Source organism: Eublepharis macularius, chromosome 1, assembly GCF_028583425.1.
Source record: "Eublepharis macularius isolate TG4126 chromosome 1, MPM_Emac_v1.0, whole genome shotgun sequence".
NCBI classification, from domain to species: domain Eukaryota; kingdom Metazoa; phylum Chordata; class Lepidosauria; order Squamata; family Eublepharidae; genus Eublepharis; species Eublepharis macularius.
Genome location: NC_072790.1, coordinates 229,210,132 through 229,230,926, shown reverse-complemented (window position 1 = coordinate 229,230,926; position 20,795 = coordinate 229,210,132). Strand labels below are relative to the sequence as shown.

General features: G+C 45.8%; 1 protein-coding gene across 2 annotated transcripts in view; it reads right to left on the bottom strand.

Annotated features, from left to right (window-relative positions):
- The window catches only part of RNF115 (ring finger protein 115), a 58,957-nt gene that overhangs the window by 8,693 nt on the left and 29,469 nt on the right, over positions 1 to 20,795 (bottom strand). For both annotated transcript variants that reach the window (XM_054994230.1, XM_054994223.1), the window contains exons 2-6: positions 18,410 to 18,468; positions 13,195 to 13,252; positions 3,030 to 3,238; positions 758 to 829; positions 150 to 222 (exon numbers count right to left, since the gene is read on the bottom strand). In XM_054994230.1, the coding sequence (XP_054850205.1) occupies positions 150 to 222; positions 758 to 829; positions 3,030 to 3,238; positions 13,195 to 13,252; positions 18,410 to 18,468 (471 nt within the window). The remainder of the gene's footprint in view (positions 1 to 149; positions 223 to 757; positions 830 to 3,029; positions 3,239 to 13,194; positions 13,253 to 18,409; positions 18,469 to 20,795) is intronic.

Below are 20,795 nucleotides of genomic sequence, written 5' to 3'. Positions count from 1 at the left end.
TGACTAAAGATGGCTACCAGATGGCCAGGTGGTAGTGAGCAAGAAAAGAGAAGCCAGGAGAGCTTGGGAAGAATGATACAAATGCCAAAGTGGCCACTGTGAAGAGAAGGAGGAAAGTTTAGGCAGGTTCCACCCACTGGCATCTTTACCTGTGTTACGATTGCGTCAAGGCCGCTCTGACCCCAAGCATAATCCCCGGGATTCGAGTGCAACATGCCACCCCTGGAGACGGGGAAATTAAAAGACAGAGAGACACACTAGCAACGGGAAGCTAAAGAGCACTAGGCAGTACTGGGGAGGGAAAGGGGAGCTTGGGATGTCTGGCAGAGGGGAGACTGGTGGACATCATATGGAACGCTGCAACTATAGAGCACTCAACAGTGCTTGTACGGCTCCTTGGCAGCAACAGAAGAGGGCTGAACTCTTGTGCTGGGAGGGAGAGGAACTAGGCATTGCATACTGGAAGCAGCACTGGGAGAGGGTCGGACAGCAGCAGTAGGGATTGGAGCAGCAGAGGATGAAAATCTGAAACACCCCCTTGAGCCCAAATAAAGGAGTTGGGAGTAACATGGTGCTGCCAAAAAAACCATTGCCCTCGAGTCCTACCACGAGAATGCCAGCTCCCATAAACTATCGGGAAATTTGTATCACACACAGACACCCCCCACGGCCATTTTAACACATCTCTGCTGCTAAGGCAACACGTGATAAGGAAAAACGATGGGGGGGGGGATAGTAAAGAAAGCATGTCACTCACCAGGAAAAGGGGTGAGGGGAGCCAGGAATGGCTGAATTCGCAAAGAAGCCCGCAAATATCTGTTGTATTATTCTGTATGAGATGGAAATTGGGGAATAAGGAAGGAGAGAGAGAAAGAAACAGGTCTGTTAGAAAGGGGCCCAAGACAGCAGGCCAGCATTGAAAGGGGTGGCCAGACCTGGGACGAGTTTATCACAAGAGAAACATCAAAGAGCCTTGTGGTCCTGGTTCTACATTTACCATGACAGAAGTGAGCATTTGCAGTCCCCGAGCCCACCTGCTGGGTGCACAAAGGGTGTCCTCATTTGGCAGCTAAAGCAAGAGAAAAGTTCTGAACAGTGGGGCCAAAACGGCTGTGAAATCTAAGAGGCGGCCATAGGTTAGCAGAGGCCAAATGAAATCGCAACAGGAACAGACGCCCGTTCGCTCCCTCAGGAACGGGCGATAATGCCATCTTCCGAGCTATGCTATGCTAAATTTAACATCCATAGTGAGAGAGAAATCCACCACCCGGATTTAAGTCCAAACTGAATTTACTGTCAAATTCATCGGTTTCACTCACTTTGAAGATGGTTGTTGTTACTGAGTAACAATGACGTTTCAGGCCAGCAGCTGAGCCTCCTGAAAGACAGAACTGCTCTCCCGCTGACACCTGAATGTTGCCATTTGGGAGGCCAGATCTGTGTACATTTAGTCTCTTGTGCAAGGGAATTTGCCCTGTGTAGGCAGAAGAAGCAGAAAAGGAGTGGGGTCCTAAACAGATGGGTGGGACAATTTTTGCCTATTCTTCCCCTCCTACTGCAGAACTCTTCCTTATTCCTGGGAGTCCACTGACCCCTGGGGGCAAGATTTCAGGAGCTGTGGCAGGCTGCAAACAGAGGTGGGAATTGGTGGAAATTAACTCCACATGTCATGATGTCTGTGGGACCAGTGCCTTGGGCTAGGGCCCAATTCAAGTGTGGTTCCCTACATGGCAGAAGGATGTTTGCATGTTGCAGGGCAGGAGAGACCATGGGGCACAGGCTTCTATTGAAAGACATGTATAGAGCTCAGCCCACTGATCTCCAATGAGCATTTTTGGCACCCATTTTCCTAAAGACCTTCCATTGTCCCAACTGGATGATGCTTTTAAAAAGAAAAGGCCTTTCCTCCTACCAGCATGTGGCCAATCAGATTTCAGTTACATGATGAAATTACTGAGAGTTAGAGAACATAAGGCCAATACATCTTTTCGGGAAGTACTACCCTCACTATGAATTAGCTTTGTCTGCCCTCACTGATAGCCCAGATGAGCCTGATCTCGTCAGATATCAGAAGCTAAGCAGGGTAGCCCTTGGTTAGTAATCGGATGGGAGACCTCCAATGAAGACCAGGGTTGCAGAGGCACGCAATGGCAAACCACCCTTGTGAGTCTCTTGCCATGAAAACACCACCAGGGGTCGCCATAAGCCAGCTATGACTTGAGGGCACTCTCCACCACCACCACCCTCACTGATAGTCACATAGAGAAATCTGATTGGCTACGTGATGATAATGCTGTTAGTTGGAAGGAGGGGAAATGGCAACAAAATTACCAACCAATTGGGACTGTGAAGAGGCTGATAATGGAGCCTCTATGTGAAAGCCATCGGGTCTGTGTGTGGAGAGGGCTTACAGGCTGCCTGAAATGGAGGAGTTGCCTCAATTTCACAACTGCTTGGAGAAAACCACTGAAAAAAGCTGCCCCAGGAAAATAAATTACCGCTTTCTGCTGTAACGCATACCCCCTGGTTTCAGCCCAGCCCTACGAGCATGCACACCTCTTCTCCTAACTCTCTGCCACGTCAAAAGTCACGATGTCTCACAATGATGTCTTCTTGAGAAAGCAGACTCACACTCTTAGGCCACACATGGAACCGTGCAGAAATGAATCCTGAGAGAAGCAACTCCTATAGTTCGCATCAATTTAGAAGCACCCAGGCTCAAAACCTGAGCTAGGTGAGGGTTGCTCTTTCCTTTCTGCAGTCTCAGGGAGAAAGGGTGAAGCAGAGCTTCTGAGAAAGGCCTTTGGCTTGATTGCTGTTTTTCTACTGGCTCTTTTTAGTATGGGATAATGTATTAATGATTTGTTGTACGTTGGATTATATTTAGAAACCACCTTGAGCTTTGTAGGAAAAGCAGGATACAAATATATTCAATAAATAACCACGTGCTGCTGTAACCCTCCGTCCCTGCTCTCCCGCTCCCACGTCAAGGCAGATGTCGGATCCCCACACTCCCACAGTGCTCTTACCCTTCAATGGCTGGCGACCTGTCGGGTCGCGTACTGCCTCGGGATCTGTACCTCCGCGTCATGGGCAGCCGTGGAGGTCTGCTTGGTCCCCACAGGTCTGCGTGAGCCTGGTGTCCCCTTTCGTTGTCCCGGCCATCTTGGTCCGGCGAGCTGCTCAGGAGCGGCCTGAAGTCTGGGAAGACCATCGAATGATCTAACTGGTCCCAAAACTGGAGAGGGGAAAAAAACCCAACACATTAAATTTGATTCCCAAAAGGAGGGGCCAAGTCTACCCTATACTTAGAGAACCAAAACTGCTAGGGAAACCTGCTTTAAAAAGAAATAATGCAAAATTGCTGCGCTGAATTTATCCTGCTTCTTTTGCTAGTTGTGGAGAATGGCAAAGTAGCGTGTGAGGCTCTGAGGACTGCCTCTCCCTGACTGAAGGCAATACTCAACTTCTCCCTCTCTAGGATTTCACAGGCTGCCTGCACCTGAAAAGTGGGCCCACCTTCACAGTTGTTAGGACGAGCAACTTGCTTTGTACTTTAAAACAATCTCGAGATCTTTCAGATGCTGAATTGTGGCTGATACCATAAATATCTAAGCACAGGCAAAAAGCGCACATGGCCTTGACTAGATCAGCAAGATCTGAGCCCGGTGACACCTCAAAGACCAACAAGATGTTCAAGATAAAAGTTTTCAAGAGACAAAGCTCACTTTTTCAGATACATCAGAAGAAGAGAACTCCGACTCTTGGGTGCCACTGGACTCAAATCCTGATGTTCTATTGCTGACCAAGACAGCTACCTACTTGAAGCCTTGACTAGAGTTACTGTAGCAGCACTACATGGTCCAACCACTGCTCTCCTCTACCAACACTTCAGTTTTCTACTGCCAAGTCTCCTCCATGTAATACGCATGCACATACATGTTGTATAAAGAAACCATTCAGGGTATCAGAACAAAAGGAAACCTGGAAGGAAGGGAAGCTTGGCCTGCCTGATACGGTCCACAGGCTGGCTGTTGAGAAATTGGACAGACTAGAAATGGACAGCTAGCAGTGTTAGGGATATTAGAAAATTGTAACCATAGAACGAGTGGATGAGAAGAGAGGTAACCACATTGCCTCAAAGCTCCCCAATTGCCAGAAATCTTGGCAGACCCCACACAGAGAAGCTTCAAGGGGCAACTGCTAAATCTGAGTTCAAATCACAAATTCAGAACAGTGCACATGGCGCACGCACGCACGGTTGAACAGAGACAAAAGATTCTTATCTCACTACAGATGCTAATTTCTGCTCTAAACAACATTGTACTTTTACATCCTTACATCCTCCTTTGCTATACCCCTGCCATCTAATCAAACTGCATTCTACTTTTCATCCTGACGCCCTTCCTTGCTACATCTCCCCTGACTGGAATGTAAGGGCTCAGGGCTCTCCATTCCTACTTGTATCTGAAGAAGAGAGCTTTGACTCTGGAAAGTACATCTGATGAAAATCTTGCTGTTCTCTAAGGTTCCAATGGACTCAAATCCAAGAAAGAGCAGCTAGTGAAGTGTAGTTCAAGGTTCCAGATTGGTTAAGGAACTCTAAATTGGATGCTAACATCTAAAAATGTTTGTCTGGCAAATAGGAATAGTTACATAGTTTAATACCAGTGCCTTGAGTGGTCACTAAAGATGGGCACAAACCGAAATATGAACCAAAGTTCATCATGAACTGGGCCTTTTTTTTTTTTTTTTTTGGTTTGCGAACCGTGACAACCCACTTTGATTTTTAGAGTGGTTTGTATGGTTCATTTTCCGATTTGTCACTGCAGACAGCCCGGCACCGATCAATCTGTTACCTAGGCAATGGAAATGATGGGCTTTCTGCAGACCTGGAAGTGATGAACCAACAAACCAAACAAACCGGTTCGTGAACTCGGCAAGTTCATGGCAGTTCATGGTTCGTGAAACGTGACGAACCATGAACTGCAATGAACTGCCATTTTCCCAGTTCGTGCCCGCCTCTAGTGGTCACTCAATTTTGTTACATCCAGAGCGGTTCCAAAATTAGCATGCCAGATTGGGAGCAGGGAGGCCCAAGCTCAAACCCTGTTTGGACATGAAGCTCATTAGGTGATTTCAAGCCAGACACCATCTCTCAGCCTAATTTACCTTAAACGGTTGTTGTGAGGAGAAAAAAATGAAAGGGATCCTTGGAGGATGAGTGAAATAAGAATACAACAGATGAACTTGAGGGGGAAAGGCACAAAAAGTTGCTTGCCCTTCCATATATGGAACAACCTGAAAAAAAACCTGTTTTCCCTGATCACCTGGAGCCACTTCTTATCACCATAGCTGAATAGGAATTGACAACCCTGCCCTTTCGAGGTTTAGGGCCAATTTAAATGTGATTCTTTTTTGTTTTTTTTAAATGAGTGGCATGCATAGTAGCCAGGTACACAATAGGCTGTATATGATGTGGGTTGAGTTGAGAGATTTTTTAAAAAGAAACTCTTATGATATTGCAGCATTTTTCTTCTTCAGCAACTTCAGGGACTCCTAAGCAGAAGTTCTCAGTAACACTTGCAGAAGCAGAAAAACATGCTCTTAAAACTTTTGCCCTTACCTAACGTGGCAACTGTCCCTCACCCCACCCAAAATTGAAACCTTCAAATTTATTTTAACAAAAAAACCTGGCAAACAAAGTCTGTTTGCTCTGTAAAATCCAAATAGAAATCTTTCTGCCAATTTATTCAAGCGCTTCCACAGAAACAGAGAAGGCTAGAGAGGCTGTATCTGTTCAGGTACACACACAAACTGCTCCTCTGCAGCCAAAGTATCCATCAAAGCGGTACCCCATAAGCAGGGCTTTTTTTCTGGGAAAAGAGGTGGTGGAACTCAGTGGGTTGCCTTTGGAGAAAATGGTCACATGGCTGGTGGCCCCGCCCCCTGATCTCCAGACAGAGGGGAGTTTAGATTTAAACTCCCCTCTGTCTGGAGATCAGGGGGCAGGGCCACCAGCCATGTGACTATTTTCAAGAGGTTCCGGAACTCCATTCCACTGCATTCCGCTGAAAAAAAGCCCTGCCCATAAGCACGCACCACCATGACAGAATGGCCTTTCCATCTGCAGAAGAAGGGTCCGTGATGTCCACCAGTTTCCCCCCTCCTGACCCCACTTTGCCCACTTTGATGCTCTTGAGGGCCTGCTGACTTCTGAGAACAAAATTTGAGGGGGAGGGGGGCTTAGTGACGTGGGGTAACATCCGTCTCTCCGGGAGACGGGGACATCCTGGGCATGTACTTCTGCTCACTGAGGGTACGGGAACGGAGAAGGCACGTTCACCTGAACCACTAACTCCCCATTCAGGAGTTCTCGTTGGGAGAGACAAGCTGGATTGGCAAAGCAGGAGGAGCAGCAGGCGGAATGAGGCCTGGGCAGCAGCGTCCACACCCCACCACTGCATTGTGTAAGGCTGCTTCCGATTGTGTCAACAAAGCCAAAGGGCTGTAATTAGGAGGACTACCTAAGCGAAATTGCACCAGCTTGGGACCCGCCTACTGTTACCAGAGCTCTTTTTACATGCGAGGGGGTGTCTGGTGGCACACAAAACCCACATACTACCCAGCTGCTTATGGCAAAACTTGCAAGCTTATGTGGGTAAGCAGAGCCTCCGAGATCAACTGACACAGGGAGATATCGGAGAAAAGCCGCCAGATAATTAGATGAAATTGAAGCTAACTGGTTAGAAGCTAACTAGGCCTAATTATCTTACGGAGGTGGCAAACTGAAGTGTGGGCTGGGCCTCTTTAGACTGTGTGTGGGGTGGGGGCTGTCACAATAGAAGGTTTACAAAAGAATCCCTTGCCCACAGAAAAGGATGACGTCAAGGAAAACTCAAGGCTAGAACTCTCCCCTGACATGCTAATTTCCGATGTGAGGGACACTTCTTTGTATGGAGGAGCATTTCATTAAATGTGAGCTGCCACATGCAGTGGGAAGTGCTACTGAACGCTACCAACGTGTCACTGCAACTGTTGAGACGATGCAGAATTTTCATTCACCACAGAGCACCATCCAGCTACATCCTTCCTATTACAGATCACAGAAAGCTACCCTGTACTGAGTCAGGCCACTGGCCTATCAAGGTCAGCACAGCTCTCCAGGGCCGCAGGCCTTTCACATCCCATCATATCCAGTCCTTAAAGAAGATGACGGGGACCAGCAGATGCTTTACCACATAACCCTGTATTTGATCAAAAATGTCTACCGAGGGTGGCCAGCAACTCTGTACACACTTGAAAATTGAACATTAAAAAAAATTCTAGCCTCTGCCAACCCAAGTTTGAAGCGAATTGTCAACATTTGCCAAATGCTGAAAAACAAGAACAAGCTCGGCTCCTGCCACCCCAGACAGTGCTAGGCCGCTGCTCTAAACCAGTTTCCCAGAAGGTCTGGAGGAGCCTGCTAACAGGAGGAAAACCATGGATTTGACGGGACTGACTCATTCACAGGAACACCACACTGCTCCATAACCTCTTACTAAAGTGTCCCTTTCCCACCCTACTGAGAACAGCGATTCCTTTTTCTGCAGCGAAGAACACACTTAGCAGGATTCTTCTTGCTGGGACAAAGTGAGGAACGTACTTCTGTGAGGGCATCAAGGTAATGATCTCCCTCAGCATTTCTTCCCTGGATGTCTCAACTCAGCAAACTAAAGTAATACTTGAGAGGCAGTTTGAAGCTGGAGAAACATGCACAAAATAAACACATCCAACCCCTCAGCCGGACCACTGTGCTGCTGACCCCTTGTGGCAAGGACTGGTATTGCCTAGCCTTGCCACGTCCTCCCTCACACAAAGCAGAGAAGGGCGGTGAGCTTGTCATCAGATCCCCTCGCCAGCCTCTTTTCCGCAGTCCTCAACAGACTGCCACATGCCAGGCAAGCCTCTCCCCTGGCAGGGAGATCCCATGAGACATCCGCCTGGCACTGCTGCCTAGTCACCGCTTGGTTGCCACGGCAACCACCACATCTTGAACACCTTTGAAGGCCTCATGCGCCATCTCAGGTTGCCTCAGCAATGGCAGCTCTTCATTATTATTATTACTGTGGTTGTTGTTGATTTATAGTCCACAGTTAGGACATTCAATGAAAACAGATACAGTAGGGTATAGTAGCCACAGATTTGAAAAACTAGCAGGAAGCCAAATACATAGATGAAACCTTTCTGAATTTAAAGTATAAGTAATTAACAAGACATCTTTAGCAAAATTAAACTACTCAGTAGGAACGCATCTACGCCAGCAGACAGTATCCAATAACCTAGTCGATAGGCTCTGTCCCTGAGTTATTACTTATGAAACAGCCTTATAATCTGAGCAGAAAGCCCTAAATAATTCAGTCTTGCATAGTTTGCAGAAAGCCAGGAGAGCAGGAGCTTTCTGATCTCCTCAGGCAGGACATTCCACAAGGTGGGGGCCAACACAGAGAAAGGGCAGCTGTTAATTTAGCCCAGCTGCAGGGTGGTATCTGTAGAAGTCCTGTGGCCATCCTCTCAGGTGACGGTGCTCCTCAGGATTTTCTGTCTCTGAGGGTCGTTCCCCTCTGGGAGTTTGTGGCTACCTCTCTCTCTCAAGAGTAAACACTGGGGCTCAGTTCAGCCTCAGGTTGCACTCTTCAATACCTTAATTCTAGAGGTAGTAAGATGCATAGCAGTCCCTCAGCTTGTGCTCAGGGACACTTGTGACTCCACACACTAAATAACCCAAGCGCCTAATCCCCAAAGGTGAGATAACAACCCCCTCCAGGTGACTGGGAAGAGAAGCTTTAGAAAACTGGAAGAGAGCCTAATCTCCCCCACCTATCAGGTGGTCGTTGCCCACAAAAGGCTAACACAGGCAAGAGGATTAGCATCTTAAGGGCGCTATTTGCCAGACCATTTCTGGGGCTCCACCTTGAAGGTGAAAAGCAGGTTCGGGGGCTTACTCCCATGAAACTACGGCTTCAGTTAAGCTTCACTTGCATTAGTCCCCCCCCCAAAAAACCCTCAGTACTGCCATGGACAAAGATGTTCTTGCAAACATTTAAGAATCCAGGACTTCAACTAGGCAATTATCTGATTAAATAACTTTTAGTGATTGAATCCCTTATATTTGCATCAATTTGCACATGAGAAAAATCACAGTCCTAAGGGAAAATACACATATTTCCTTTGTTTTAAGAGCTGGCATCTCAGCATGCTCCCTTTTCTCACACAAGAGGAAAGTTCATCTGAACTTCTCTCAAGAATGATACCAAAAAGACGCCTTTTTAGCTGATCAATCAAATGTTTCATTTAATCAGGTAGTACAATCAACTAATTGACTGTGTTACATTCCTACTTAAAGCCAAAAGGAATCAGGCCAGAATAACTGAATCGAGAGAGCTCAAAGTCCACCCATACCTGGACAGCAGGTAATCTCTCAAAGGAGAGATCAGACAGCATTGCCCATCTGCAAACTACGTCAGAGAGCCTCGAAAGGGAAAAGATCAGCACTCCGGTTAGCCGCACCCAGGCAGGGAAGGTTTTGAATACTATAGTCTATCCTCACCACCACAAGTGGTGTCAGCAGTGACTGGGCTGTGACAGCTGAATCTCGGCTATTAAGGATGAGCTCGGAGACGGAATGCTGGACTGAGGACATCCGAATGGACTGGCAGGTTGGGACAGGTTGAGCGAAGGTTCTAAATCCAGAACATGGTAGCAAACCTTGTTTGTGGGGAGGGGGAGTGAAATGAGAATGAGTACGATTTATTTTAAGAAAAATGTCAGTGGCCTTGAGCTTTTGAAACAAACTGAGGTGTGTATTGGAAAAAGAAAAACTAACATTCTTGAGGCTGGGGGTATTTCCCATCAGAAATTTAGTTTTCATTTTGTGCGTGCGTGTGTGTTATGTGCCATCATGTCGCCTCTGAACCATGGTGATCCTATCAATGAACGACCTCCAAAATGTCCTTCCGTTAACAAACTTGCTCAGACCTCGCAAACTGGAGGACGTAGTTTCTTTTATTGAGTCCGGCCATCTCATTTAGGTCTTCCTCTATTCAACTTTTAAGACCAGTTGAGGGAAGCCAGTTAAGGGAGCCCATTTCACAAAGAGATGAACTCACATTTAAAAATAAAATGGGGTACAGATCTGTTCCGCAAATGGTGGCGGCTTTCCCCCCAGTGGGCATAAGAAGCCTTCCCCAGGGCAAGAGGCCTGCATCAGAGAAAGGCGCTGGGGTTCAGGGGGAGACGGCAGTAATAGTGGAGTGGATCTGCGAGATCCAGCCCAGCACACTCAAGACCACCACCATCCCGTCAAAAGTAAAGGAACCTGGGCAGGGAAGTGCCATTATCTGGGATCAGCAGCCCAAAAGGCCCACCTGTGGATCCCAGGCAACTTAACTTGAAATAAAGCAGGTTTTTCCAGGAAGGACACCTGTATTTATTCCAAAGCTCAAGCAGGTTGACATGGGGAGAGGAGTGCTACAGGTAAGCTGTTCAGGGCACTGAAGGTCAGAAAGGACACCTCGAATTGGGCTCAGAAACAGACTGGAAGCCAGGGTAATGGGCAAAGCACTGGGAGGCTTGTTCTGGCACACCTTGACTAGAACTCAGGCCACAGCCGTTTGCGCTGGCTGAGGTTCCCTACAATATAGTCCTAAAAAGTTACACCGGTCTAAGCCCTCTGACTTAAGCAGACCTAGAAGGGGATAACTCTATTTAGATTGCACTGTAAACCATCTTCTGTGGCAGCCCTTCTCCAAAAGGACACGTGAAACTGCCTTACACTGAATCAAAATGCTGGTCCATCGAGGTCAGTATTGCCTGCTAAGGCTAGCAATAGCTGCCCATGGTGTTCTACTCTCCATGGTGTCTGCTAAAGGGAGGACTACCTACTCAGACTAGCAATGGCTGACATCTCCCATCACCTTCTACCAGATCCTTTGCCTGGAGATGCTAGGGATTGAATCTAGGACCTCTGATATGCCAAACAGATGCTCTACCCCTATGCCACAGCCCCCACCCCACTCCCAGTACGGTTTTATAATAAAATCTGGACTAGATTTTTCTTTCAAACCCCGCCCCCCTCTACCGGCAAATAAACCCTCTCTTTTGAAATTCATCCTTAAGTTTCAACTAGAGTTTCTCACAGCTCAAGGGATGACCATTTGTATGAACTAGGTGAATGTCCTGGTTAGCTTTGTTTTCTTTATTTGATATACATGGTTCTCCCTCCCTTTAATTCTCGTAACTATCTTACAAGATAGGTTTGACTGAGAAGGCACAACAGGGAGCCAACATTTCCTACAGCAATAAACAAGAGCCAAACTTTCTGGCTCACAGTTCACTTTCTCAGCCATATGACACACCATCCAACATTTCACACTTACACTCCCCCAAATTACATAGTGGCTGTGCTCTGCTACTGCTTTCATTTAGTACTAAGAAGCAGTGCACTGACTTAAAAGGATAAGAAAAAGGTTTGTTCCTAAGCGTTGAAAGTATACCAGAAATACCGGAAACATACAACTATCCTAAAATCCATTATCAACCATTCAAAATATCCCATCGCTGCAGGCTATGAAATGACAGACAGAGCACCGTACGGGGCCTTGGTGCTTATGCATAGACACCAACACATGAGTGCTACAGAGAGAAAGTACATCGACGCACCTTGCCTTCACAGATTTAACTTCTGGAGATGACAGGGCAGGAACTGAATCCTGAAGCAGGTCAGTGCAAGAAAGTCATACAGCGATTTAACAAAGTATCCCATAAAAGCAAAAACGGGTACAATGATTTACCAGGGGTTGGTTCCGGAAACAAGGAAGCCTTCTGGCCAACAGGGACAGCTGGAGCACATGAGGCCCAGGTGACTCAAAGAGGTCCAAGTTCATCATGCTGAAGTCAGGGTGGTGTGTGGATATCAGAGTGGTGTGTGGGTATCAGACCAGCAGCTGAATTGGGCAGGGATGGGCAACTGGCAAGAGGAGGGCGGCCTCACAGGTCATCAACCTAAATATACCAGTTGTTCGGGTCTCAGGTTATATTTAGCCTCACAACTCACGCCTTTGGGGACTTCAAGTTCTCCAGCACATTCAGGGGCCTGGCAGAGTGAGAGTTCCTGGGACCCACAAATCGCAACCAACACAAAACTTCCACAACGCTTGTTCCAATTTCAGCCCTAAAAGTGTACGCACCTCCCTTAAGAATCTATAATTTTAGTATAGAATTAAACTTACACAAAGCACCTTAAAGAAAAGGGGCAATGTTAGGAGAGATGTGAAAACAAGAAGGAAAAGTAACGTGTGACATTCCTCAACAAAATATAACGGCTTCCCGTGATCAAAATTCCAATACAGAAATTTATTTAAAATATTCATATCCTCAGACTCAAAGCGGCTCCATCAAAACCATTTCCACTTTTCCCAAGTATTTTTTTGTTGTCACCTCTCTAATAATCTTCCTCAAAGTGCCTCAGATTCCAGCATTTTATCAACTGATCTTTCAGCAATACTCTTACCTGTTTTTCCAGTACGTGGCGTAAGCCAGCTTTATCTGCCACGAACCTCTACAAAAAGACAGCTTCTTTGTCCACTGTAAAGGTCCATTTTTGGGTATGTAGAAAAAATAAATACTGGTATTTGGGGCCAGTTTGTTCACTGATCTCTTTCTTAGTAACCCGATACTGTATTTGGAACCAACATTATTCTTTGCTTTGTTATTCCCGTCTCCTTTTAAAAGCCATGTTCGCCTTGCAGCTACAAGCAATGCACAGACTCTGTTTCCTGTATAAATGCTTCAAGAGTCTAGTCCTGTTTAAGGCTAAAGGACTCCCGGGTTCAGCTTATTCTCGAAACTTTCCATCACCATTACCTCTGGTCCCCAGGTTCATGGAGCGCTTTGGCAGCAAATAAACATTTTCATTTGCTTCATAGAGCCTCGATCTTTTCCCTCTCCAACTTGCCCAATTCTTCTTCCACTTTATCCCCCTTCAAGCCCAGTCTCTCCCATTTCCCTCTGCAAACTGCTATTATGTATTAAATATCTGGAGGAAAGTGCAGCTTTAGGGAAGAACAATATAGACCCAACAGAACCCTCACCCCCATCTACTCCGATTCCTACACATTTTTTCCATATACTATTTGCCGGAAAAAATCTCACCTCTGCAAACTGGGAAGAAGGGCTGTCGTCTATTCCTCCTCCACCTCCTTCTAGAAAACTAAGGGGAAAAATAAACAGATGACGGAGAAGATCAGTACTGTCAGAAATAGAATTCCCAGAAACCCGCCTGCCAGGGGGTGGGGATGGGGCAGGAGGCTAAACATAGTCCATAGGTCATGTGAACAGCATTCTCAGTACAGGAAGAAGGTGGAACCGGGTGCTAAGAAAGGCTGCGGGATGACTGAACTGGCCAGCAAATCTCCTTACTTAAAGGAAGCATTATACAATTTTTTTTAATGCATACAGACATTAAGGCTGTTACTCAACTAAAGAAAACTTAATTGGCTAACTGTAAAAGTTTGTCTGATGAAGTCTGCATAAATATGCATAGGAGTAAAATAAACATTACTGTAGGAAAAAAGCAATCTCTGTTTATCAATGAGGTATCTATGCATAGCTGCAGGTACCCATCTTAGAAAAAGCAGTCCCTCCAGAGTGAAATGGGTAGCCGTGTTAGTCTGTCTGAAGCAGTAGAAAAGAGTAAGAGTCCAGTAGCACCTATAGGACTAACAAAATTTGTGGTAGGGTACAAGCTTTCTGAAGAAGCAAGCTGTTGCACCAATTTTGTTAGTCTTATAGGTGCTACTGGACTCTTGCTCTTTCCTTCCAGAGTGAAATATTATGAACGTGAAGCATTCTGAACACTGAAATTTCTCTTTGGAAGCCAAGTATTATTACCAAGCTATTTTAAACCCTTTTAAAAGCATGAGTATGGCCATTCTTATACATGGGGGACTTATGGAATTTAGTGCTACAAGAGCTATCAATAGCCACTAGATGGGCTCTGAACAAGAACTAGATACAGAAAAGGTGAATACGAACAGCCACGAGACAGGCTCTTGCCTTCATCCTCTGGCTGGGGACTTGAAAGTCTCAGGGTAACCAACCACTGTTGGATATTGGTCTACATACATTCTTGGCCCGATTTACGTTCTTTGTAATATAAATGATTCAATGGAACCTCTACAGACAGAGGCAAGGTATTACACAGTGCCAGATGAGGAGGGACAAAGAAGAATTCTCTCTGTTTTGCTCTGCTAGAGCTTTCCAAGGCCATTTACCTAATCATTATTGGAAACGCAGGATTTGTATACTACATACCAAAAAGGCAACTGGCATTTCCCCACTTCCCTGTATTTTGCTGCGTTTCCCCATAACCTTGCTCCTGGAGGCAGTGGACTCTTGTGAACAATGTGTGGAGGGACCAGAGCAGGAAAGAACTTTGGTGGAAATCTTGTGTAAGAGGAAGCGGCGCTTGCACAAACAGAGCAAAACATAGGATTCAACCCACAATGCTGGCTAGATATACTGATTCAGCAAGGCATGTTGGGGTCTTATTAGCTACGACAGCTGAAGGGAACTCCCATACTCAAAGACGGCCTCTCGCTGAATACTGGTTGCTGGGGGACATCCAAGCAATGAGGGCTGATGCTTTCATGCCTTCCTTCTTTGGGAGCGTCCTAGAGGAGCATCTGGCTGGCTATTGCTGGAAACAGGATAGTGAAGTAGGCAGACCTTTGGTCTAACCCAGCGGGCTCTTCTTATGTTCATATAGCTAGGGATGGGGAGAAATACTGTAGACTCCCCATCTGCAGCATCAGCTCAGGTCTGAGTAAGCAATTCAAGATTCCAAAGTGACTAGTTGGCCTGGAGGGAGGGAGGATTGGGAGCCTGTCTATTTTTCCATCCAAGAACACGACACTGAGTCAGGGCTCCTCAAGGACCATTTCCAAATGTAGCAGTGATCTAAAGACGACACTTGAGTATGCAAGCGTGTATGTGCATGCGTGTGTTTAAATCTAGCATGCAGGCCCTCAGTGGCTCAGGGAGGAAAAATAGCCAGGTTCTTGGGTGGCATAATTTTCCATTTCTGAACTGGGTAGAGAAAAAGAGGTGATGAGTGGGGATCAGGCCTTGAGGCCAGGGGAGTAAGAGCCCCTAGACAGCTATATTAATGAAAATAGGGAAACAAAGGAAAATAAAAATCCTATTGCTAAGTGAGAACATGTCAATGGCAGATCCCAAGGGCAACAAGAAAAAAAGGACATAACCCTCTTGAATTCATAAACACTCATCTACAAGACAGTCACATTTGTCTAGCCATGTTGGTCTGCTGCAGAACAGGAAGATTTGAGTCCTAAAGCAGCTTAAAGACCAACAAAATTTCCAGGGTACAAGCTTTTCAAGAGTCAAGGTATCTGACAAAAGGCACCTGACTCTCGAAAGCTTATACCCTGGAAATCTTGTGGGCCTTTAATGTACTACTGGACTCAAATCCTGCCACTTACAAGACACCCACTCACTGGAAGGAATAACATGATCATAATTCATACATCAAAGAACTGACATTTAGAACTTGTCATATTCCACTTCACCTGAAAATTAGTTGTGGCTCTCTATGGTTTAAGCATATATGAAGCTGGCTTATACCAAGTCAGTCTACTGGCCCATCAAGATCAGTGATGTCTATTCCAATTCCAGGATGGGAAGAGAGCCAGCAAATCCAGTCCCCCCAGCTCTAGTTCCCACTGGTTAATCAATCGGCTTACCTGGTTACCTCCTCCATCCCATGGGGTGTGTTGGTTGGGGTCAAGAAATTGTAGTTGCCATTGTGGGTGATGTTTTACTGAACTGAATTGTTTGTACCTATGATTTTATTGTAGCTTTAACTTTTGTTGTATCTGCTCTGAGCCCACTCGTGGGGCAGACAGAATATAAATCAAATCAATCAATCAGTCTCTTTAAGGGGGAGAGGGGGATTGAACCTGGGACTTTCTGCATGCAAAGCAGATGCTTTACCACTGCACCACAGCCCCCCTAAGCCTCTGCTGTGTCACCCTAGCTCAGTTTTGCCTGTTGAGATAGGCAGCAGCTTGGGCAGAACTAGGAATCTTTGGCTTGTGTTCTATCCCTGAGCCACAGTAGGATTTTTAATCCTAATTTGCTCTATATTGCCCTGCAGCAGATCAGTACAGACAGGCAGCTGGCAGCTTGAGGCTACAGCTTGCCCTTCAGAGATTCATTCTTGGTCCATGATAAAGGCCTTTAACCTCAGCAACTAAACACTCCCCCCCCCAAAAAAATTAGGCACCTCTGATACTTCCTTTTGCATGAGTCAAGGCATAGGCAAAGGCTTATTAACCCCCTCTGTCACTGTATGAACATGCACATTTCTCCACTCAAAGCTGAGCTGCTCAGTGTTATTGGACTGGGGCCGCATGTCCACCACAACTCTGTAGGAGAGCAGCAAAGTCCAGAAGTGGTACTGAGTGCAAGATTCAGCTTCCCAAGAGCCTTACCCTTTCTTTTCTTAAAAAGAAAAAAGGAGCATTTTCCTATTTGTTATGCCTCCCCATGACTAGCAATGTAGTAAAAACTGCAGTTTAGATCAGGTTTCAACAAATCCTAGGTATCAGGTAACCAAGGAACCTAGAAATTTCAATGTGGCACCTATTATTTTTAGCAATGATTTTGCCGTAGACTCTCTCACATCAGAATATATTCTGTTTTATGATGTAAAAATGCATGTCCATTTGCTTCTTGTCATTGCGTGCTTCATATGTTAATCCAGTGGTGCTTTTATTCATTTATTTATAGCCCATCTTTCTTGCTGAGTTCTGTTTATTACAGTTATATACTGCCCTCCCAGCAAGTGGACAGGGCAGTTCATACTAGAAATTAAATACAAAGTCATAAGTACAGTTAATACACATAAAACCGCATGAGATCTAGGGTGAAAGTGAAATACAATATAATCAACAACTAGGACATTCACTGAGCAAAATAACAATAATGAACAATAGGACATTCAGTGAGCAGCTACAACAGGGTACTGTAGCAGAAAATTTGAAAACAAGCATAAAACCGAGCACAGAGAGGAAATCTTTCTGAAATAAAGCATAACTAATTAACATGGCATGTTTAGCAATGTCTAAACTCCCCAGTAAGTGCATAGTTACATCAGCAGGCAGTACTCAATAGCATAGTGTATAGTCCCTGTCCCTACCAAGGCATCTCTCTGGACTATTTCTTATGACACGGCCCTATAAACCTGGGTAGAAAGCCCATCTGAATAATTTGGTTTTGCATAGTTTGTGGAAAGCCAGGAAAGTGGGAGTTTTCCTGAACTCCTCAGGCAAGCCACTCCATAAATTGGGGATTACCACAGAGAGTGCATGTATGGGCAACTACTGATTTTGCCCAACTGCAGGGTGGCATCTGCAGAAGGCCCTGTTCAGGGAAGAGAGGCTGCCGTGGTGGAACATAAGGGGAGAGGCAGTTGCACAGATATGAGGAGCCAAGGCCATGAAGGGCTTTGAATGTGCTGGTCACAACCTTGAATTGAACCAGGTAACTGATGGGAAAGCAATGGCGTGACTGCAGAACGGTAGTGATATGCGTGCTCCGTCTAGCTCCTGAGAGTAAATGAGTTGCAGCATTCGGCACCAGCTGGAGTCTCCCAGGCAACTTTGAGGAATGTAGAACGCATTACAGTAGCTCAGTCTTGATGTTACTGCAGCATGAATCTAGGTGGCTAGAATGGCCATGTCAAGGTAAGGGGCCATCTTCCAGGCTAGTCTGAGATGGGAGGAGGCCTTTTTTTGCAGCTGCATTTACTTGCACCCCTAGCAACAGTGCTGTGTCTAGGGTAACTTTTAGGGTCTTAACTGAGTCAGCCAGGGTCAACAGAACCCCATCAACGATTGTAGATGAATTCATTTAACTGATTGATTTCTGTACTGGCTTCACTAAAAGCAATAATGAAATGATGAGGAAATGGGGGGGGGATTCAATTAGGGTTAGAGGTTAGTTTTACATTGTAATCATTACCACCCTTGCTGCTGTTGCCCCAAATTTATTTATATACTCAACACTTTTGTCACAACTTTAATAAATTACAAGAAAACGTGAAGGGATTAGGTTTTGTAGCAGCAATAATTAGAAAACATGCTCATTAAAATACAAAACCTCGAGGGTTAAAATTTGTCAAGGCCTGATGTAGATTATGTAAAGGAAAAGAAATTACGTTTCTTATTCTTAGATTGGAGATCTGGTTTTAACACAGGACTTTGGAAGCAGACAGTTTGTGAAGACCTAGGAGTTGTCCTACACACACACATGCACGAGATCTACCAAAGTATGAGGATGAAGATACCTGGAATCGTCTGTTACTTCTTCAATAAATCCAGATTCACACCTGGGACAAGTGTACTCCTGTAAAAAGAGAAAAGGGGGAGGTTTTAGACTATTTCCAGAGGGATGCTCTTATCCTTGGGCAAAGTCACCAGAGTCCAGCTGTGTGTGTAAAGCGCCATCATGTTGCAGCTAACTTATGGTGACCTCATAGGGTTTTCAAGGCAAGAGACAAAGAGAAGTAGTTCACCAATGTCTACCTCTGAGTAAGACCCGGTACTTCCTTGGTGGTCTGCATCCCAAGTACAAACCCTATCCCTGCTTAGCTTCCAAGATCTGAAGACATTGGACTAGCTTGGGCCATCCAAGTCAGGTCAGGTCAAGTCCAGCTATTAGAAGCTGGAAGACAAGAGCAAAGTACATAGGACTAGCTTCAGGGACACACACACACCCTTATCGTTTCTAGCAAATGGCATTCCCATCTTGTGTGTGACTGGCACCCGACAGCAGATGCAGTATTTGGGGAAGCTTCTTTCATTGTGTAAAGAGGGAGGGAAAACTGAGTGTTTAATCAACTGGTTTGAATTAAAAACACACAGAAGGAATGAGCTGTCTGAACAGGCAATAGAAAAAGCAAGAAAAAGAAGAGAGACTGACAGAGAAGAGTGAACAACAAACATCGCCTTTCATTATACACACTCATGTACTTGTAAACTGTGATGGATATTAATTGTAAACCATCTCGGGAAGCTCGAAGAGACGGGTATAAATACATCAGGTAAATAAATAAGGGTAAGGATGTTGGGGTGCACAAACTCACCAAACTAAAGTGAGTTGCGAGGGGTTCTTATCCTAAAGGTTAGCAACAAACAGGACCAAATCTCCTCTTGCACAGGATCTCCCATTCCCCCCCCCCGATCAGAACAAGAGTCCAGTAGCACCTAGAAGACTAACAAAATCTGTGGTACGGTATGAGCCTTCGTTGAGTCACAGCTCACGTCTTCAGATCTGTGAACTGTGGCTCATGAAAGCTCACACCCTCCCACAAATTTTGTTAGTCTTATAGGTGCTACTGGACTCTTGCTCTTTTCTACTGCTACAGATAGACTAACACGGCTACCCATCTTGATCTATTTCCTGGTTTGGGGAGAAGCATATCGGTGATGTGCGTGTATAAATGCACAGCAAAGACTGAAGCAAGAAAATGACCCCCTCCTTAGTACTCTGCTGCCACCTATTTCTTTCCCTGCATCTGTCTTAAAAACAGCCACCTACTCGGAGACTTCAAAAAGAGGGTTCAGGGATGCCGAAGACGCCTGGTGGCTTCAAAGCAAAATAAAAAGGATGCTCGCATCCAAAGGCACAGCTATCACTTGGAAAGCTCTCCCTCTTCCCAGGGAAGCCGAGAGCTGCATTCCGTGAGTTGTAGAACTAGGAGTTTCTAAAAAGAGAATTCTCAGCAGCTTTATGAACTACAATTCCCAGGGTCTTTGGAGGGATGCTAAGACAACCAATGGGGAATAATAACTTTGAAGAGTGCATAAATCTGAAGAGTACGTAAGAGCTGTAACTGTTGGCACCTCCCCTCTCTATCTCATGCCTTCATTTAAATTTTGGATTCTCTCTCCAGCTCTCAGGGGTGAGAGGAACTCAGGGGGATAATACATTTTGAAAAAGTATTTAAAAACAGCTCCTTGCTGCTTGGCCCGCTATTTCTGCGGTGCAGTATCTCAATAACCCTGACACGTTATGGTAACCCGGTAATGCAGGACAACCACATTACGCCCCTCTCCTGCTCCGGACACCAAGTGAAGGAAAGGATAATGCTGACCGCTGCCGGCTCGCTTCACAAGCGGCAAGGTCGCTGCATAACTGAGGTCTGCATTTAGGGCTTCTGCATTCTCCAGCTCTCAAGTCCAGGGGGGAAAAACTGGCTACAGATTCAGATTCACAAACCACGAATTCTATTAAGTTGAAAAGCACATCTGTATGCCCCGTCACTCCCCAGCTAAACAGAGTCTTATCTCTTTACAGCAAGCCTGACGCTCACACAAGCCTTCTGATAAGAGCTGCCAACTGCTGATAGCAGGTCTCCAGATGGGTTACCAGCTTGCAAACAGCAACTGCAAGGAGACACGGAAAGGCATTTCCAATTACCTACGTGCCAGTAAAGGAGCAGATTACTTCTCGGAGCTCGCAGGGGGCCAGCTGGCCTCCTGTTATGAGCCCCAGAAAGCAGACAGGCAGGCATCACCTGGAAGAGAGGGACTGGCAAAAAGAGGGAATGCAGAAGCTGTGCTGGTGAATTAAAGTCACCTTCCCCAAGGGAGGAGGCCAGAGGAGGAAGAGCAGGCGTGGCAGCTGCAGACACCTGCTGAGTCACACAATCGCCTCCCACTAACCAAAAT